We start from the raw sequence: 14270 nt of genomic DNA on the forward strand, positions 1-14270 counted from the left end.
CATGCACTTAAGCACGAAAAAATAGAGGAAAGACAAGAAAAGAAAGAAAAAGACTACAATTGTATGCACTAAGTGGAACTACAGTTATTCCTTACATGATGGAAGCTGACTTTAATCTAGTGTCACAGCTTTCTTTCTCAGAGAAACAGATAGAGAAAGGAAGTGGTTCTTGATACTATGGTTTCTTCTGGAGGTTGAAGGTTGAGCGTAATTGCACGGGAAGCCCTGGTCATTGACTGTGATTTCCTGCTTCAGCTACTGTTTGCCTAAGTCTCCCCTGAAGCGTCACATGGCACCAGTTACAGTTATAGTATTATTCAAATGAAGACTGTGCTAGGCAGCATCGGAGAGCAAATTTTGAATGATGAGTCAGCTTCAGACCATTTTGCTTAGATGTGTATTGTATAATCAGGAGATATCAATGTAAGGGTGTGAAATAGTTGTAGACCATGCAGACTAAACTAACTGCTGGATGCACTTTGTTCTTTCTCCTGTTGATCTGTGAATGTGGTTTCCAGTTCGCCTGGCTATCAAGCAGCCTGCTGTGCCTGTGTTTAGTCTAACACCCTCTTTTCAAAGCCCTTCAGCTGTTTATTAGATCATTTTCCATGCTTACTTTTCAAATAATAGTTCCTTTATCACACTGCTACTGCTTGACCTCACACCAACTACAGACTATTTGTGTAGCCCTGAAGTTCCCACAGTAGTCGTGTGATGCCTGGTTGCCCAGTAGGAACATAGTGCTAGACTTTTTCCTCTATCTGTGCTCTGCTGCCTGATCCGGTTAGAATGAACTGATCTGAGATTCTTCTCTTTATTTGATCTCTGTTTTGGATGCCATGACCTTGCCCTGATTCAATTGCACTGCTGAGAACAGTTTTTTCACCCTTCTTTAACAACATTTGTAAATTTGCGACAAAACATGTTTATCCCAAAGGACAAAGTGTAAGGGGTCACATCTGTGTTGAAATGCTGTTTCTGTCTGACCTGTATTGTAGATCTCTAGATCTTTAGATCTTTTTTGATTTGTTGTCTCTCAGATCCTGAGCAACCATTTGTGGAGCCCCACGATTCAACACCTCACATCGTGTTCATCTTCAGACATGATTCCGAACTCATTATCCCCTGCAGGACGTCCGATCCTGATACTGAAGTAAAGCTGTCAGCGGTAAGGCCTCACATAGACAATCTTTGCAGCTTCTGATTCTGTTTATTGTACTATAACATATAACAGTGTACTTCTGTATAGTATATAGCAATACACTGTATGGGTTCCAGAGACTTTGTTGGAAATTGACTTTGAATTAAATCACACAGAAATATCGTATTAACACTACAGCAGGGTATCCTTACTTGTCATCTTCGGGAAAAAATAAATAAATGTTTCCACTCTGTGCTTAAGGCTCAGACTCACTGGTTCTCACACCCTTGTGTGTTAAATCACTCTAGCACACAAAAACAGACTGGGACAGTGGCTTGTCTGAGGGAAGCTCAGGGGCAGCAAAGGGAGTCGTTCTGTCTACATCCTGTAAGAGCAGGAAGGTGCTCCAAGAGTGTTTTTCTCAGAATAGATTCTCAGACTAAATTTAGTGCCACTTCTCTTACAAACATCAGGAAATGCACTACAAAAAACTGTACATGCTGTGTCCAGTCACAGGAAAGAACAGATAATTTATCCTGAGGATTATCATTTATTCTGAGCATTATACTATCAGAATGTAGCAAAACATGTCAACAAAGGAGAGCTCCCTCAGTGATAATGTTTGCTCAATGTTTTTCATGTTTTAGTTGTGGGGAATACAACTCAGTTCATCCATGAAATCCATGGTGACAGAGTTGCAATGCTGTATAAACAGGATGGAGTTTCTGGCACAACTTCACCTGCACAGTTGCAATGCCAATCGCAAAGCTGCATGGGTTTGGTTTTGTCATATTTGTGGCAGTGATATCTGACCATGTGAGTAGTGCCTACTGCGGACCAGCACCAGCAGGACTTAGATGGCATAGATAGTGGTTGTGTGACCTTCCTGCTATTAGTAAATCTGGCAATCCTCTTTCCTTTTCCCTTTCCTTCCTTCCCTTCCCTTGCCTCTTCTCCCAGCCCAACTGGCATGAGAACAAACAGCAGCAGGCACGTACATCCTTTTCCAAGTCCACAATGTTTTGTGCTCCATTGCATAAATGATCACAGAGGTCACACTCCACAAAACAATAAAGCTAATTAGACCTTCACTCTAACAGACATATGTCCTCAGCTGAGCCCAGCAGAGCATGAGTTACATGTTAAATGAAGTTGAGTGCATTACACTTCAGTCTGTCTGGCTCAGTGATCTTTAATAAACATCCGTATGGGTACTGACAAAATGTTTCTACCTTTTTTTTATTTTATTACAGATTCCGACTCTTGCAGAAAACATTGTTAAGGAAATAAAATGGGATCCAAAGGTGGGGTTCAAGATTCCCTACGGTCCCACCAGTGTGTACAGTTTGTTCATCTGTGTTACCATGGCCCATGGTCGTCAGTTCAAGTCAATGTACATCCCTAGGAGAAAGAGTGAGTGTGTTGTAAATTAAGACCAGTATTAATAAAGAGATCTCTCTGTTTCTTAATAATTTGACAGTCTCCATGTGTTTGTGTCCATTTTACAGCTGTAGTTATTAACAATGTGAAGATTACCCCAGAGAATGTTACTCTGCTGGTTGGAGAGACCCTCATGCTCAACTGTACTGGAGATACCACCTATAATGGAAGACTCAATTTCACCTGGGTTTTTCCAGGGAAAAAAGTGAGTTCAGGATTTATTGTTGATACTGCACTACAGTATGTAAAAGGTACTATCAAAGATTTTAGCAGTGGAGTTTATGGTACTTTTTTCATCCTCAGGAAAATCGTCATTTCACGAACAAGACCAGGGACAACCCTGCTTATGCTTTTACAATGAGCAAGGCTTTAGTGTTGCCAAATATTACCATGCAGAATAAGGGGTCTTACTACTGCAAAGCTGAGATTGAACCCAAAATATACAAGACGGTCATTGCAAACGTTATGGTCTTTGGTGAGTATGGTTTGAATGGATTAAAAATCAGACAATGTATTTAAAATTTGACTTCCATGAGCTCTTTATTATTATTATTATTATCATTATTTTAAAGTATAAAAGTACAACAGAATTATCACAAAGGAAGAATTTTCAAATGCTTTTGTCATTAATTTAATTTTCCAGAGCATCCATTCCTCAACATCTCCTATAAGCATGACCTTCTTGGTACAGTGACTGTCAAGGAAGGTAGAGGGAAGTTTGTCTTTGAGCCCATGGTCAATGCTCTGCCAAAACCAGACATAAAAACATGGTAAGTAAACTACAATTGCAACATCAACTACAGATAATATAAAGTGAATGTTGAGCCTCCAATATAAAATGCAGCAAGCAATCTCAAATTATAACTTTATAAGTCAACTTTTTTCTTTTGATTATATTGTTGTGTTATTATATTGTTTAAGTATTGGTAAAAACTTTCACATGCCTATGATTTTTAGGTCTAAAGATGGGGTCCCTATCGAGAAGAATTCCACCTGTTACAAGATGAGGGAATTCAACTTGATCATCTCTGATTTGCAGCAAAAGCATGCTGGTGTCTATACCATAAGCCTGGGCAACCAAGCGGTGGGCCTGTACAGGAATCTGAGCTATACTCTGGTAGTCCACGGTAAGCTGTTGCCATAAACCTGATAATGACTGCTTATCCTAAGGAAATAAAGCAGTGCCTTGGCTGTGGACTTGGGCTGCCTCAGCACTATAACTGCTTCAGCCCAGTTCACTGGACGGCAGGTAGCAGCTCTAGTATGAGAGGAATTTGGGGGCTTGTTGATTCCAGGGCTGGATTGACGTAGCAGGGGCAGCTGTTGTTGATTATTGGGGCTCTTTTGAAGGGGCTTGGCGCAGTGTGTAAATTGCTTGGGCTGTATTCTGCACGCAGACTCCATCCGCTTCAGACTCCCCCCCCCAGTTCACAGCATTTATTTGCATCCTCACCATGTGTATATACAGTGCAACTCATATAAATAACATGTTCTGTACAGTATGTATACAGCTTGAACATGTAATGCATTGTTATGATGACTTGTAAAGATTACTGATAACTGTTAACACCAAAGACTATACATTTTGTGGGGTTTGCTTGTGCTTTATGATTTTGTGTGGAAACTTGGATGAAGTCTGATTGCCAAAGACAGCCGAGAAGTGTATGTCAGTTACTTCATGCTTGCCATAGTGGGGGGTGGGGGGGTGGGAAGGGGGTGGAGCTATTTTCATTGCATTCTTTGCACATTATCTAGGAATCCCAATAGTGTGCCAAAAAGGGAAAAATCAGACCCCTTCTGGCTTCTATAAGCTTTATTTATGGTCCTTGACTGTCCCGCTTCAAACAAGTTAAATTTATTGGAGTGACAAAAAATACACACTGACACAAACAAAGTGAAGAGAGGTCCCTGGTATTAATTAGGGAACTATTTTAAACTTTGTTCATCAGTTGTTTAGAGCTGTCACACTGCTCCAGATTATGAATATGTTCTATATGATGGTGTGTGTGTGTGTGTTTGTGTGGTAGGATGCAGGTTTTGTGGTTTTCCGAGCTATGTCACCATGTAGCTTCACTATTTCAGCCGTTGGAAAGGGAGAAACGGGGAGAATAGCTAAGTGATGTGGAACATCTTCTGAGGTGGCACAAGGCTGTTTGTCTGTTGTTGATTAAAGACCACATGGTGGAATCACTGTCCTGGGCATGGGCCACAGCGGGGTCGATCTTTGACCTACAGCCCCAGGCTAGCCAATCATCCTGCCATTCTTCTCCTACACAGTGTCTAAAGGACAACTGGTGTCAATGGCACCTTTTTCATGGCTATCCATCATGACTGTCGTCCCTCATTATAAAGACATTATGAGATTCCACAGTGGGCTTTGTTGGGATGGCGGATGGTTGATCTAACCTGTTGTCTCTCTCTCTCTCTCTCTCTCTCTCTCTCTCTCTCTCTCTCTCTCTCTCTCTCTCTCTCTCTCTCTCTCTCTCTCTCGCTCTCTCTCTGTCTCTCTCTCTCTGTTTCTCACACACTCTTTATCTCTCTTCCCCTGTTTCTTGTGTGTGTGTGTCTCTCTCTCTCTCTGTCACAGTAAAGCCAACTATTTTGGAGGTTGAGCTTGCAAATGTGGACGTGCATCCCTACATGTTTGGCAAACAGCATCAGCTAACCTGCACTGTTTACGGGTTGCCCATGCCAAACATCACTTGGTTCTGGCAACCGTGTCACTCAGAGTCGACACTTAAAGAGTGAGTCACCATCTTGTTATGTCCCAAGCTTTGAAATGTTTAACATAGATTTTCTTCCTTCATGGACCATTATCTTCTTCCAATCTTGAAAAATGAAAAGCCTATCAAAGGGCAAGTTTATGTTAAGTGTACATTTTGTGTAAGAAATGTTTTATGTACTGTGTACATAAAACTTTTCCCACACTTTTCATAATCTAATATGTATGACCACATCTCCAATGAATAATATAATCTCATTTGAAATCAATTACATGCCTCAAGTGACCATGTAGTTATACTGCATTAAGTGTGGTGCTCCTCTCAGTTACTTTGTGTTCAGTTTTACCTGCCAGTTTACAGGAGATTTCAAGATTTGATTCAGGTCACTCATCTCTTGTTTGTTTACACAGTTTATATATGTATTACTCTTCAGGCTGAGCAAAATCAACATGTGTTTTTGCATGCAAATATGTCTACTGCTGTAAATATGAAGGCATGTTTTCAAAATTTGCACGGCTACATTGGAGGGCAAAAACTTTAACGCCACAGTTGAGTTGTATTTCAAAACTCAAACACAAACAGCATCACAAACTTAGTAGCAGAAAATTACATAGTCTAGAGCCACCAGTCCAGCCCAGGGATCCCAAAACTGATCTGCATTAACTGAATTGATTCTGGCACAGAATAAGGCACATTAATCAAAGAAAAGCAGCCCTTGTGAATTGCCCTCTCGTTTGTGGTCAGTGGCTCTGTATGCTGAAGGGGAAACAGTGGGGAGATATATTAATCTCAGACTCCCCAAGCTGTTACAGAGCCAAACAGAACTTAGTGTATGAGAGACTGTGCTTGAATACCAGCCTGGTAGTGAACCTACAAACAAGATGAACATTCCCTGAGATCCTGGCTCGTCAATGACAGCAGGAGACCCGTGAGTCGTAAGATCAGGAAAACAATGGGCCATTACCGTTGGGTTATCAGGCCCCAACACCATTAGCAAAAACAACATAGTGGACTTCTGCAGTAGAAGACTAAATTATGCTACACATTAGATGCTATTATTTAACCAGTGCAGTCCATTATTTCATGTATTAAATTCTTTAAAAAAACACCACTTTGCCACAATCACGACAAATAATAGCAGAGAGTTAGTTGAGTCAAATCAGCTCTTTCTGCAGGCCTAAAGATAATCAGGGCTGGCATTAGAAACAGTGGCTGGGCTGTGGCAGGCAGCTAATGAGAGAGAGGAACAGCTATAGCCTGGTGGGAGGCCAATTGTGCAAAATGTTTGTTTTATAGAGCCCTGACCCTGCAAAGTAGCTGTCACTGTAAATTCAACATGCAGCCCTTCAAGAACATATCTCATCTAAATCATTGGGAGTTTGTAAAAAAAATAAAAAAAAAATAGGGGGAAACGTGAGGTCTGGGGAGGGTTTAGAGGTGAGGGAAGCTCGCTGCATTGAATATGGAATGAGGCTGATAGGAGTGTGGGCTAGAAGTATGGAGTTGTCTTTATCATCAGGTTGAGAAGTTATCAGCTGTCCCTTGTTGACCGCCAAGGTCGTAGGATCAACCTTATCTCCTCTGGCCAGAACGTAGGGGGTTTCCTGTACGAGGTGACGCACAGCACAGCCCTTCCTGTAGCTGTTGCTGTTTCCTCCTCTGGCTCTCCTCTCATCAGGCTGATTGTTCCCCACCACGGGCGGTGAAGGGTTCTGGGGTCGGGGTAAAATGAAGGCTTTGCTTCTATAACCAAGACAGCCTGGTCTTTACCTGGTCTCTACTCAGATCAGATCAGTCACAATGGTCTTTTAAAAAACAGAGGATTAAGGCTATTAGACTTATAAGTTGTGCATTATAATCATATGATTTGGACAGAATGTGTTTTAACGTTACATCAAGACACCTAATGAACAAAATATGAAAGTGTTTTTGCACATGCTGACAACATGTCTAGATGGTTAGTTTTATTGCATTGTTTCTGTCCTGCAGTTGCATTTTCTACACGGAGCCAATCGAGGTCCACCTTGAAGACAGGGGAAATTACTCTCACAACTGGATTAAGAGCATAAATGTCGAGCCTGAACTGGTTCAAGGGAAAAAAAAGGTATGTAACATACTTTGTTCACTGTGAAATGTGGTGTACAGATCGCAGTGACCAACTCAACAGTAGGATTTATATGAGAGGTGGATAAAGAAGTGAAGAGTGTCTAGAGACTTAACAAATAGTTAGGTCAGATTCCAGAAGTTATCCCCTATGACCAGGGCCTTGAAAGTCAGATTTAACATCTGAAATCCATAAATCCACACAATTTTCCTGCTATTGGCAGTGGTATAATATTTCTCTTCACTGAAAATTATAAATTTTGTCTGCAGTAATTTTGACTTATGTAACTGTGACCAAAACCCATAAAAAGGCCCTTAGCAGTCCCTTGAAATCAGTTTTCTTTTTCAGTGGTGCACTCACAGAGAAACAATGTGTTCTTAGATAAAGTATCCAGAAAAAAATGGAGCAATTACTTGGTTTTACGCATATGATGTGCTAAATCTGAAAAAGAAGATGCTATGTTGATAATTACTGTACATTTATAACATAAATTAAGAAACTAACATACCAGCATAACTGCATTGGTTTTCCTTTGATACAAAGGTCCTGCTATAAGGAGGAAGATCTCTACCATTTTACACTACACCATTACACCATGTACACATATTGCTGTAATTGTCAGTGATGTAATTGTAGTAGCAACATTTGATCAAGCATTTAAGTAGATAGAGATCTCATCTATGCCACATCTATGGATTTTATGAGATTAAGTCATCTTAAAAATATATATGTATATAGTTTTTTCTGCAAAATCAATACTAAAGCATCTATTTTTAAATAAATGTTTAAATTACTGTTACCAGTCCATTAGATTTCTTGGAAAATATCTAACACATTTTGTCATTCAAACCCAAATCATGCCACACAATAGGGAAACTGTAGACAACACAGCAAATGTCCTGTGGGAGGCTATTACTAAAACTCTTCACCCCAAACATAATTAAGAGCAGGCCTCGAGTCCCTTGCCAGAGTCTGTCTATAGGATTAGGTTAAAGAAACCCTTTAAAGCAGACTAGGTCAAGTTAGGGCACAAATTGATAAGCATACAGGTTTTCAGCAAGAAACTAATTAGTTATTGTTCTCAGTCCAAACTTTTTTGTTCATTGTTTTAATGCATTTTCTGCTGCTAAACTATGTGATTTATTGACTCATACTCTCTGATTAAGTACAGAACATAATTCAGAATCCTACCAACTTTTGGCTCACCTAGTAATTGTAAATTTGGCAATTTTCACAGGGCATCAGTTCTAATATGTGTCTGTCATAAATAGGGAGGCACCACTTCTTTACAAGTACTTGTGGCCAAACGCTGGTGCTTTATGAGGGTTAGGGACTAAGGGTCAATGATAACAAGCAGTGGTTTAAAAGAAGAGGGATTTGTTGGAGGTGAATTCCTCTCTGTCACCCCACATAAATCGTGTTGGCCCGTGAATAAGAACGTAGTCAGAGACGGGCCTCTGAGTGGCTCCCCAGAAGGCCCAGTTTGAGAGGGAGACTGGCCCGGGTTATAATATAAGCAAAACACAGGGGGAAGACGTGGGCACAGAGGTCACAGTGCGTCTGGTCAGGTCACCTCTCAGGGACTGTGCGCAATCGTTTAAATGACTGTTTTTGAGCTTGGGTTACATCATGGTGAGTAATGGCCGTAACATAATACCATAAGGCCACTCAATCAGTGTTTTGGTAAATGTCATAGCAACATGAATTAGGCGATTTGATATCATTTTTAACACCTATTCTTTTATTGTGGTGTATATTGTAGGGTAAGTACAGGGACGCTGAAATTGTTTCATGGCTACAGCTGTGTCTGAGAGTCAGCACAATAGCCTCTACAAGCCCAGGAAGTTTAGGCAAGCATACACCCAGACAATACACCCACATCATTCACTCTCTTTGATGTGGCTGACTGCCCCCAAGAAACAGATGTCACTGTGAACACTAAGCAGAACCCCACACAGTCTGGCCCTCATCCAAATTTAACTTATTATTTTTGTCTATTTAAGCCATTAAAATGAACTAGTGCAATGACAACATTGAGTGTGGCATTAGAAGTACTCTCCAGGAAATCACACAGGACCCCTGCTCCAGATCCGTAATGCAGGTTTGAAGGAGACTCAGTGAGGTTTAAAACTCCAGATGTATCCTTCCATTAATGTGATGCACTGGAGAGTATAAAACAGACCCAGGCTTGGTCCAGCCCCCCCCCCCCCCCCCCCCCCCCCCCCCCAACACACACACAACACACACACACACACACACACACACACACACACACACACACACCTCCCATTAACAGCAAGTCACTGCTCTGATTGTGATCGACACCCCAAGGTTAAATCACAATGCAAGTCACAGGGGGACATCTGCATTGTGATATTACCGGTATACATGTGTTGTTTATCTGAATATGTTTTTTTTCTTCTTTGAATAATCAGTAATAATTGCTCTACTGATCCCATCTAGGCTGTTAGTACCCTGGTGATAGGAGATGCCAAGATGTCAGGAAATTACTTCTGTGTGGCCCAGAATGAGGTTGGGTCCAACACAATGCAGTTCCCTTTCTACGTTGATGGTAAGTGGGTCACTAGAATTCGACATAAAAAGACAGCTGAAATATGAGCATTTCAAATTTAAATGCTCAGCCAGGTTTAATATAATTGCAAAGCAGACTATACCGTGCACTGGATTCATTCAAATGATCTACACATACAGTACACATTGTAATGAACTGCAAGAACAGGGAAGGAATGTGCAGATTGTATTGTGCAATAAAGAAACCAAAGGGGGGCATTAATTGAAACCATCTTCCACTGTAGCTGAACGGCTTCAGGGCGGAAGAGAGGCAAACATCTCCTGAGCCATATGGAGTGCTATAATGGCACGCGTTTAAAAAACAGCTATGAATAACTGCATTCTTGCTCCAGTGCCAGCAGGTCATTCCTCTTTCTCGCTGAACCTTCTGCAATGAGAATTTACTTTTTATGTGTATCTGAGCATTTCCAAATGTTCCTGAAATGAAAATCCATTGAGACAGTTATGTAATAACAGCAGGGATGAGGTGTCACTGCACACAAGCACAGTTCACTCTGCAACAAAGTGAATCACGTTTCCTTAACATTTGACTGATTCACATCTCTTGGAAAGTCAAGGAGTGAGGTATTGCTTTTGGAGAGGGATGGAAGTAGGTGAACCCATCATTGACGGGATGCCAAATAGCAAAAAAAATTGTCTCCCAGAGTGGGAGAGTTCCCGAGAGAAATCCTTCTTTCTTCCTGAGGCGGGGAAGGCGGAAGATGATGGAATGCTGCTAAAAAAGAGGACAGAACTGTAATAACAGCTGTCTTCTCTTACGGAACACAGAATGCTTTCCAGCGATCTGAATAAACAAGCACAGTCTGGTTCCCCTGGGGCCCAGACTCAGCTTAACTCCAATTGGATGACTGCAGGAGCGCCATCAGCAATGCTGTCCACCGGCAACGTGCTTCCAATTAACAGTGATGAAACAGGAAATAACTGCAAATTTGACATTCCTGGCTTTGCGACGAGCAGATTTGTGTCCAAAACTTTTGTCCAACACAGGTTCCAGGAGGATACGTGTTTCTGTTCATACATGTAAAAACACATGGCATAAACTCCTGTAAAATGCTTTTTAATCATGTCTGGTGCTCTGGATGTTGTGACATCACCCTGATTTACCACATTTCTCCACCTTGTCCCACCAGATGAATCTGAGGGAATTGCCATCAAACCTCGTACAGCCATCGCGGGGGATAACGTCATTTTGACCTGTCGGGCCTCTCGTTACCTCTACACAGATCTGCAATGGTTGGATTCCAGGAATCAAACAGTTACTTCTAGTGTGTCAAGTCTAAAGTTCAGCCCCTACTCCATCTCCCGTTCTCTTTACCTGCATAATGTGTCCAAAAACAGCACTACAGGTTACAAGTGTGAGGCATACAAGGTCAACAATAGGTCTGAACTTAAGACCGCTGCACTTAGTGTGAATGGTAAGTAAAAGGATATGAGAACACTACTTGTACTCAAATGATAACGTCACATGCTACTGTATATTACCATACACAATAACACAGAAAACAGCCTTGCACCATTTGAGAAGTCACCGTCTTAAACAAGACTAACACAGCAACTGCGCATCTAATTATAATTTTTTCTTTCGGTGCAGAAAGAAAACAGCCGTGGCTGAGTCAAAATCTGACTAATCAGGATGTGAACAGTAGCAGCACCCTGGTGCTGGCTTGCATTGCTTTGGGAGTTCCCCATCCCAACATCACATGGTACAAAAATGGCATTCCAGTGAAAGAAGGCCCAGGTAACTCTGACAATAGTATTCCATGTGCTATGATCATGATATAATAATTGTATAATTTTGGCCAGTGGCATAAGGAGGGCTGGAGGAAAAAGGATACATTGTTAATAGAAGACCAACATTTACTCAGAGAAAACAGCTTCATTGAAAGGCAGAGATGCACAAGTAAACTCAAAATGATTCAGAGTGCAGATGTACCATCTTATAATACACTGATGTCCCTGTCTGTGGTCCCCATACACTTGCAGTACCTTGAAGTATATATAATACAGTGTGTTTAAATATAGTCTGTTGTGTAGTAAAATAATAGGTTGGTTGGTTTCAGTTAATCATATTTGCGTGCACACAATAAGTCTTTTGCATTTAAAACCACACTAAATATTATCTCACGTTAATGGTGTATTAACTTTGGATTAATGAAGATCTATTATCATTATCACCTGATCTGCATAAATACAACATCAACTGCTCACATTAACCCACTGCAGTGCAAGCAGGTTTGTTTTTAGCCACACATTTATAAGTGCCAACACCTGATGAAAATGACATTACACCTGCTTTGCACTAGTGCCAGCCTGCACCTGCACAAGTCTTTTTAAAACTTTGTTACCCCCTTTAACTGTGAGCCTGTGTGTTGCAGGTATCACACTGGAAGAGACCGGGAATCTGACCATTGAAAGGGTGAAGAAAGATGATGAGGGTCTGTACGAGTGTATAGCCAGCAATGCTGAGGGTGTCGCGAAAACAAGTGCTGTCGTCACTGTGCTCGGTAAGTCATTCTTAACTTCACCTTGAGATGTTAACCACCTAACCACGAGGCTTTCTGCTCAGTTTGAACTGCTGTGTGCCTCAGTCAGTCTGGGCACAGATCATGTCAAATACACTAATCATCAGAACAAGCAGCAGAGCCACAGCATTTACAGCATGTCGAACCTAAAAGTCTCAGAGGCCCTTGTGGCAATGTTTTTTCATCATTACTACAAATATCTCTGGTCTGACTCCAGTATGAAAAGTCTCCCCTGACAGAAAATCTGTGGCTGCCAGGAATGCTAAGTGAATTCTTTCTTGGGTTTTATGATGAGGGCTCTGGCTGAGAGTCCTTACCTTGAGGACATGACCTCTATGAAGTGTTAAGAGGTCCACTAATTACTGCAAAGAGATTGACTGCTTCAACAGCCAAGTGACTGGAAACACACAGTAGATTATGAGCAAAGATCTACATGCTCTACATGTAAATTGAGTTGACATGTAAATGTTATGGCAATGTAGATGAGATATCCATCCATCTGCAGGCATTTAAATAGCCTAATAGTTCAATTCTTATTACGCTGCACTTTGATTTCTTTTGATGTTCAATGTCATAGTCATTGTTATCCGTTCTATCATCATCATCCTCTTTGGCTTTTTAGTCCAGGATCACAGTAAAACCACAAGAAACTTTGTACAGATTTAGGTGATAAGAGCTTACAGAGTGTCGACATGGATGGTTTGAAAAACTGCTTTTGGAAGCAAACACTATAGGAAAAAGTTGTGGTATGCATGTCTCAAACAAACCAGAAATAAACATCAAAGTGTGTTTCAACTTGCTTTTGTATACAATCAATCAGACAAAATGTAGAAAGATACAAATAAACAAAATACGTGAAATAGAAGTCTCAGCATCTTCAGTCAGGAAATCAGGCTCTCTGTATGTGCAAATTGTTAACAGGCTATTTTATTTTAATCACAATCATCCTTTCAATATAATATTACAATTCATGAGATCACAAAAAGAAAAGTGATTTTAACCAAAGCTGTCTGTGTAGTTGAGGACATTTCTTCTCTTTCCAGGAGAGAAGCCAAACATTGAAGTTATCATTCTGGTGTGTACGGGAGCTGCAGCTACGTTCCTCTGGCTCATGCTTATCCTCTTCATCCGCAAGCTAAGGAAGGTAAGGCGTTACATTACTTTATTTTCTCTGAAACTGCACATAATGAGCATTTTTCAAGAAGTTCAAATGTTCAAAGTGATATCTGGTGATTTTATGGAAGTGACTCAGTCACTCTTGTGAAATATAGTTGTATGAAAGGATAAATTTAGTAAATGTTTATAATTTCCACATTTCTGGGAAGTGCTGAGCTCATGTTTGTATTTACGGTTTGCCGTTAGAAGAGAACATAATGTGCTCATGCAAAAAGAACATCAGGGAAACACTGTCTAAGAATGTTACACAGAGCAGGAATGCTGATTAAAATAAACATAACCCTAAAACTATGATCTCAAAGCTATATCCTAATTATAATCATGAAATACAAATTTGTCCTCTAACCCTTTCAGCAACCAGCACACTATAAGATGGGTCCATCGATCATCATTGACCCTGACGAGTGTCCCCTCGAGGATCAGAATGACCTCCTTCAGTATGACAGCAGCAAATGGGAGTTTCCTCGGGACCGCCTGCGACTAGGTGAGCACTGCATAATCTGAATGAAAATTGGTTTCATATTAAAAGAGTTTCCAACTTTACACAGTAAGTTGCTTAACGTCCTCTAAAT

General features: G+C 40.8%; 1 protein-coding gene across 1 annotated transcript in view; it reads left to right on the forward strand.

Annotated features, from left to right (window-relative positions):
• kdrl (kinase insert domain receptor like) overlaps nt 1–14270 on the forward strand; it is a 43661-nt gene that overhangs the window by 8859 nt on the left and 20532 nt on the right. The window contains exons 4-17 of the mRNA XM_062425929.1: nt 1041–1168; nt 2395–2554; nt 2650–2786; nt 2885–3056; nt 3225–3351; nt 3539–3708; nt 5169–5325; nt 7294–7408; nt 9872–9980; nt 11131–11415; nt 11592–11738; nt 12376–12504; nt 13566–13666; nt 14053–14182. Coding sequence (XP_062281913.1) covers nt 1041–1168; nt 2395–2554; nt 2650–2786; nt 2885–3056; nt 3225–3351; nt 3539–3708; nt 5169–5325; nt 7294–7408; nt 9872–9980; nt 11131–11415; nt 11592–11738; nt 12376–12504; nt 13566–13666; nt 14053–14182 — 2067 coding nt within the window. The remainder of the gene's footprint in view (nt 1–1040; nt 1169–2394; nt 2555–2649; nt 2787–2884; nt 3057–3224; nt 3352–3538; nt 3709–5168; nt 5326–7293; nt 7409–9871; nt 9981–11130; nt 11416–11591; nt 11739–12375; nt 12505–13565; nt 13667–14052; nt 14183–14270) is intronic.

This window comes from Scomber scombrus, chromosome 9, assembly GCF_963691925.1.
Source record: "Scomber scombrus chromosome 9, fScoSco1.1, whole genome shotgun sequence".
NCBI lineage: Eukaryota > Metazoa > Chordata > Actinopteri > Scombriformes > Scombridae > Scomber > Scomber scombrus.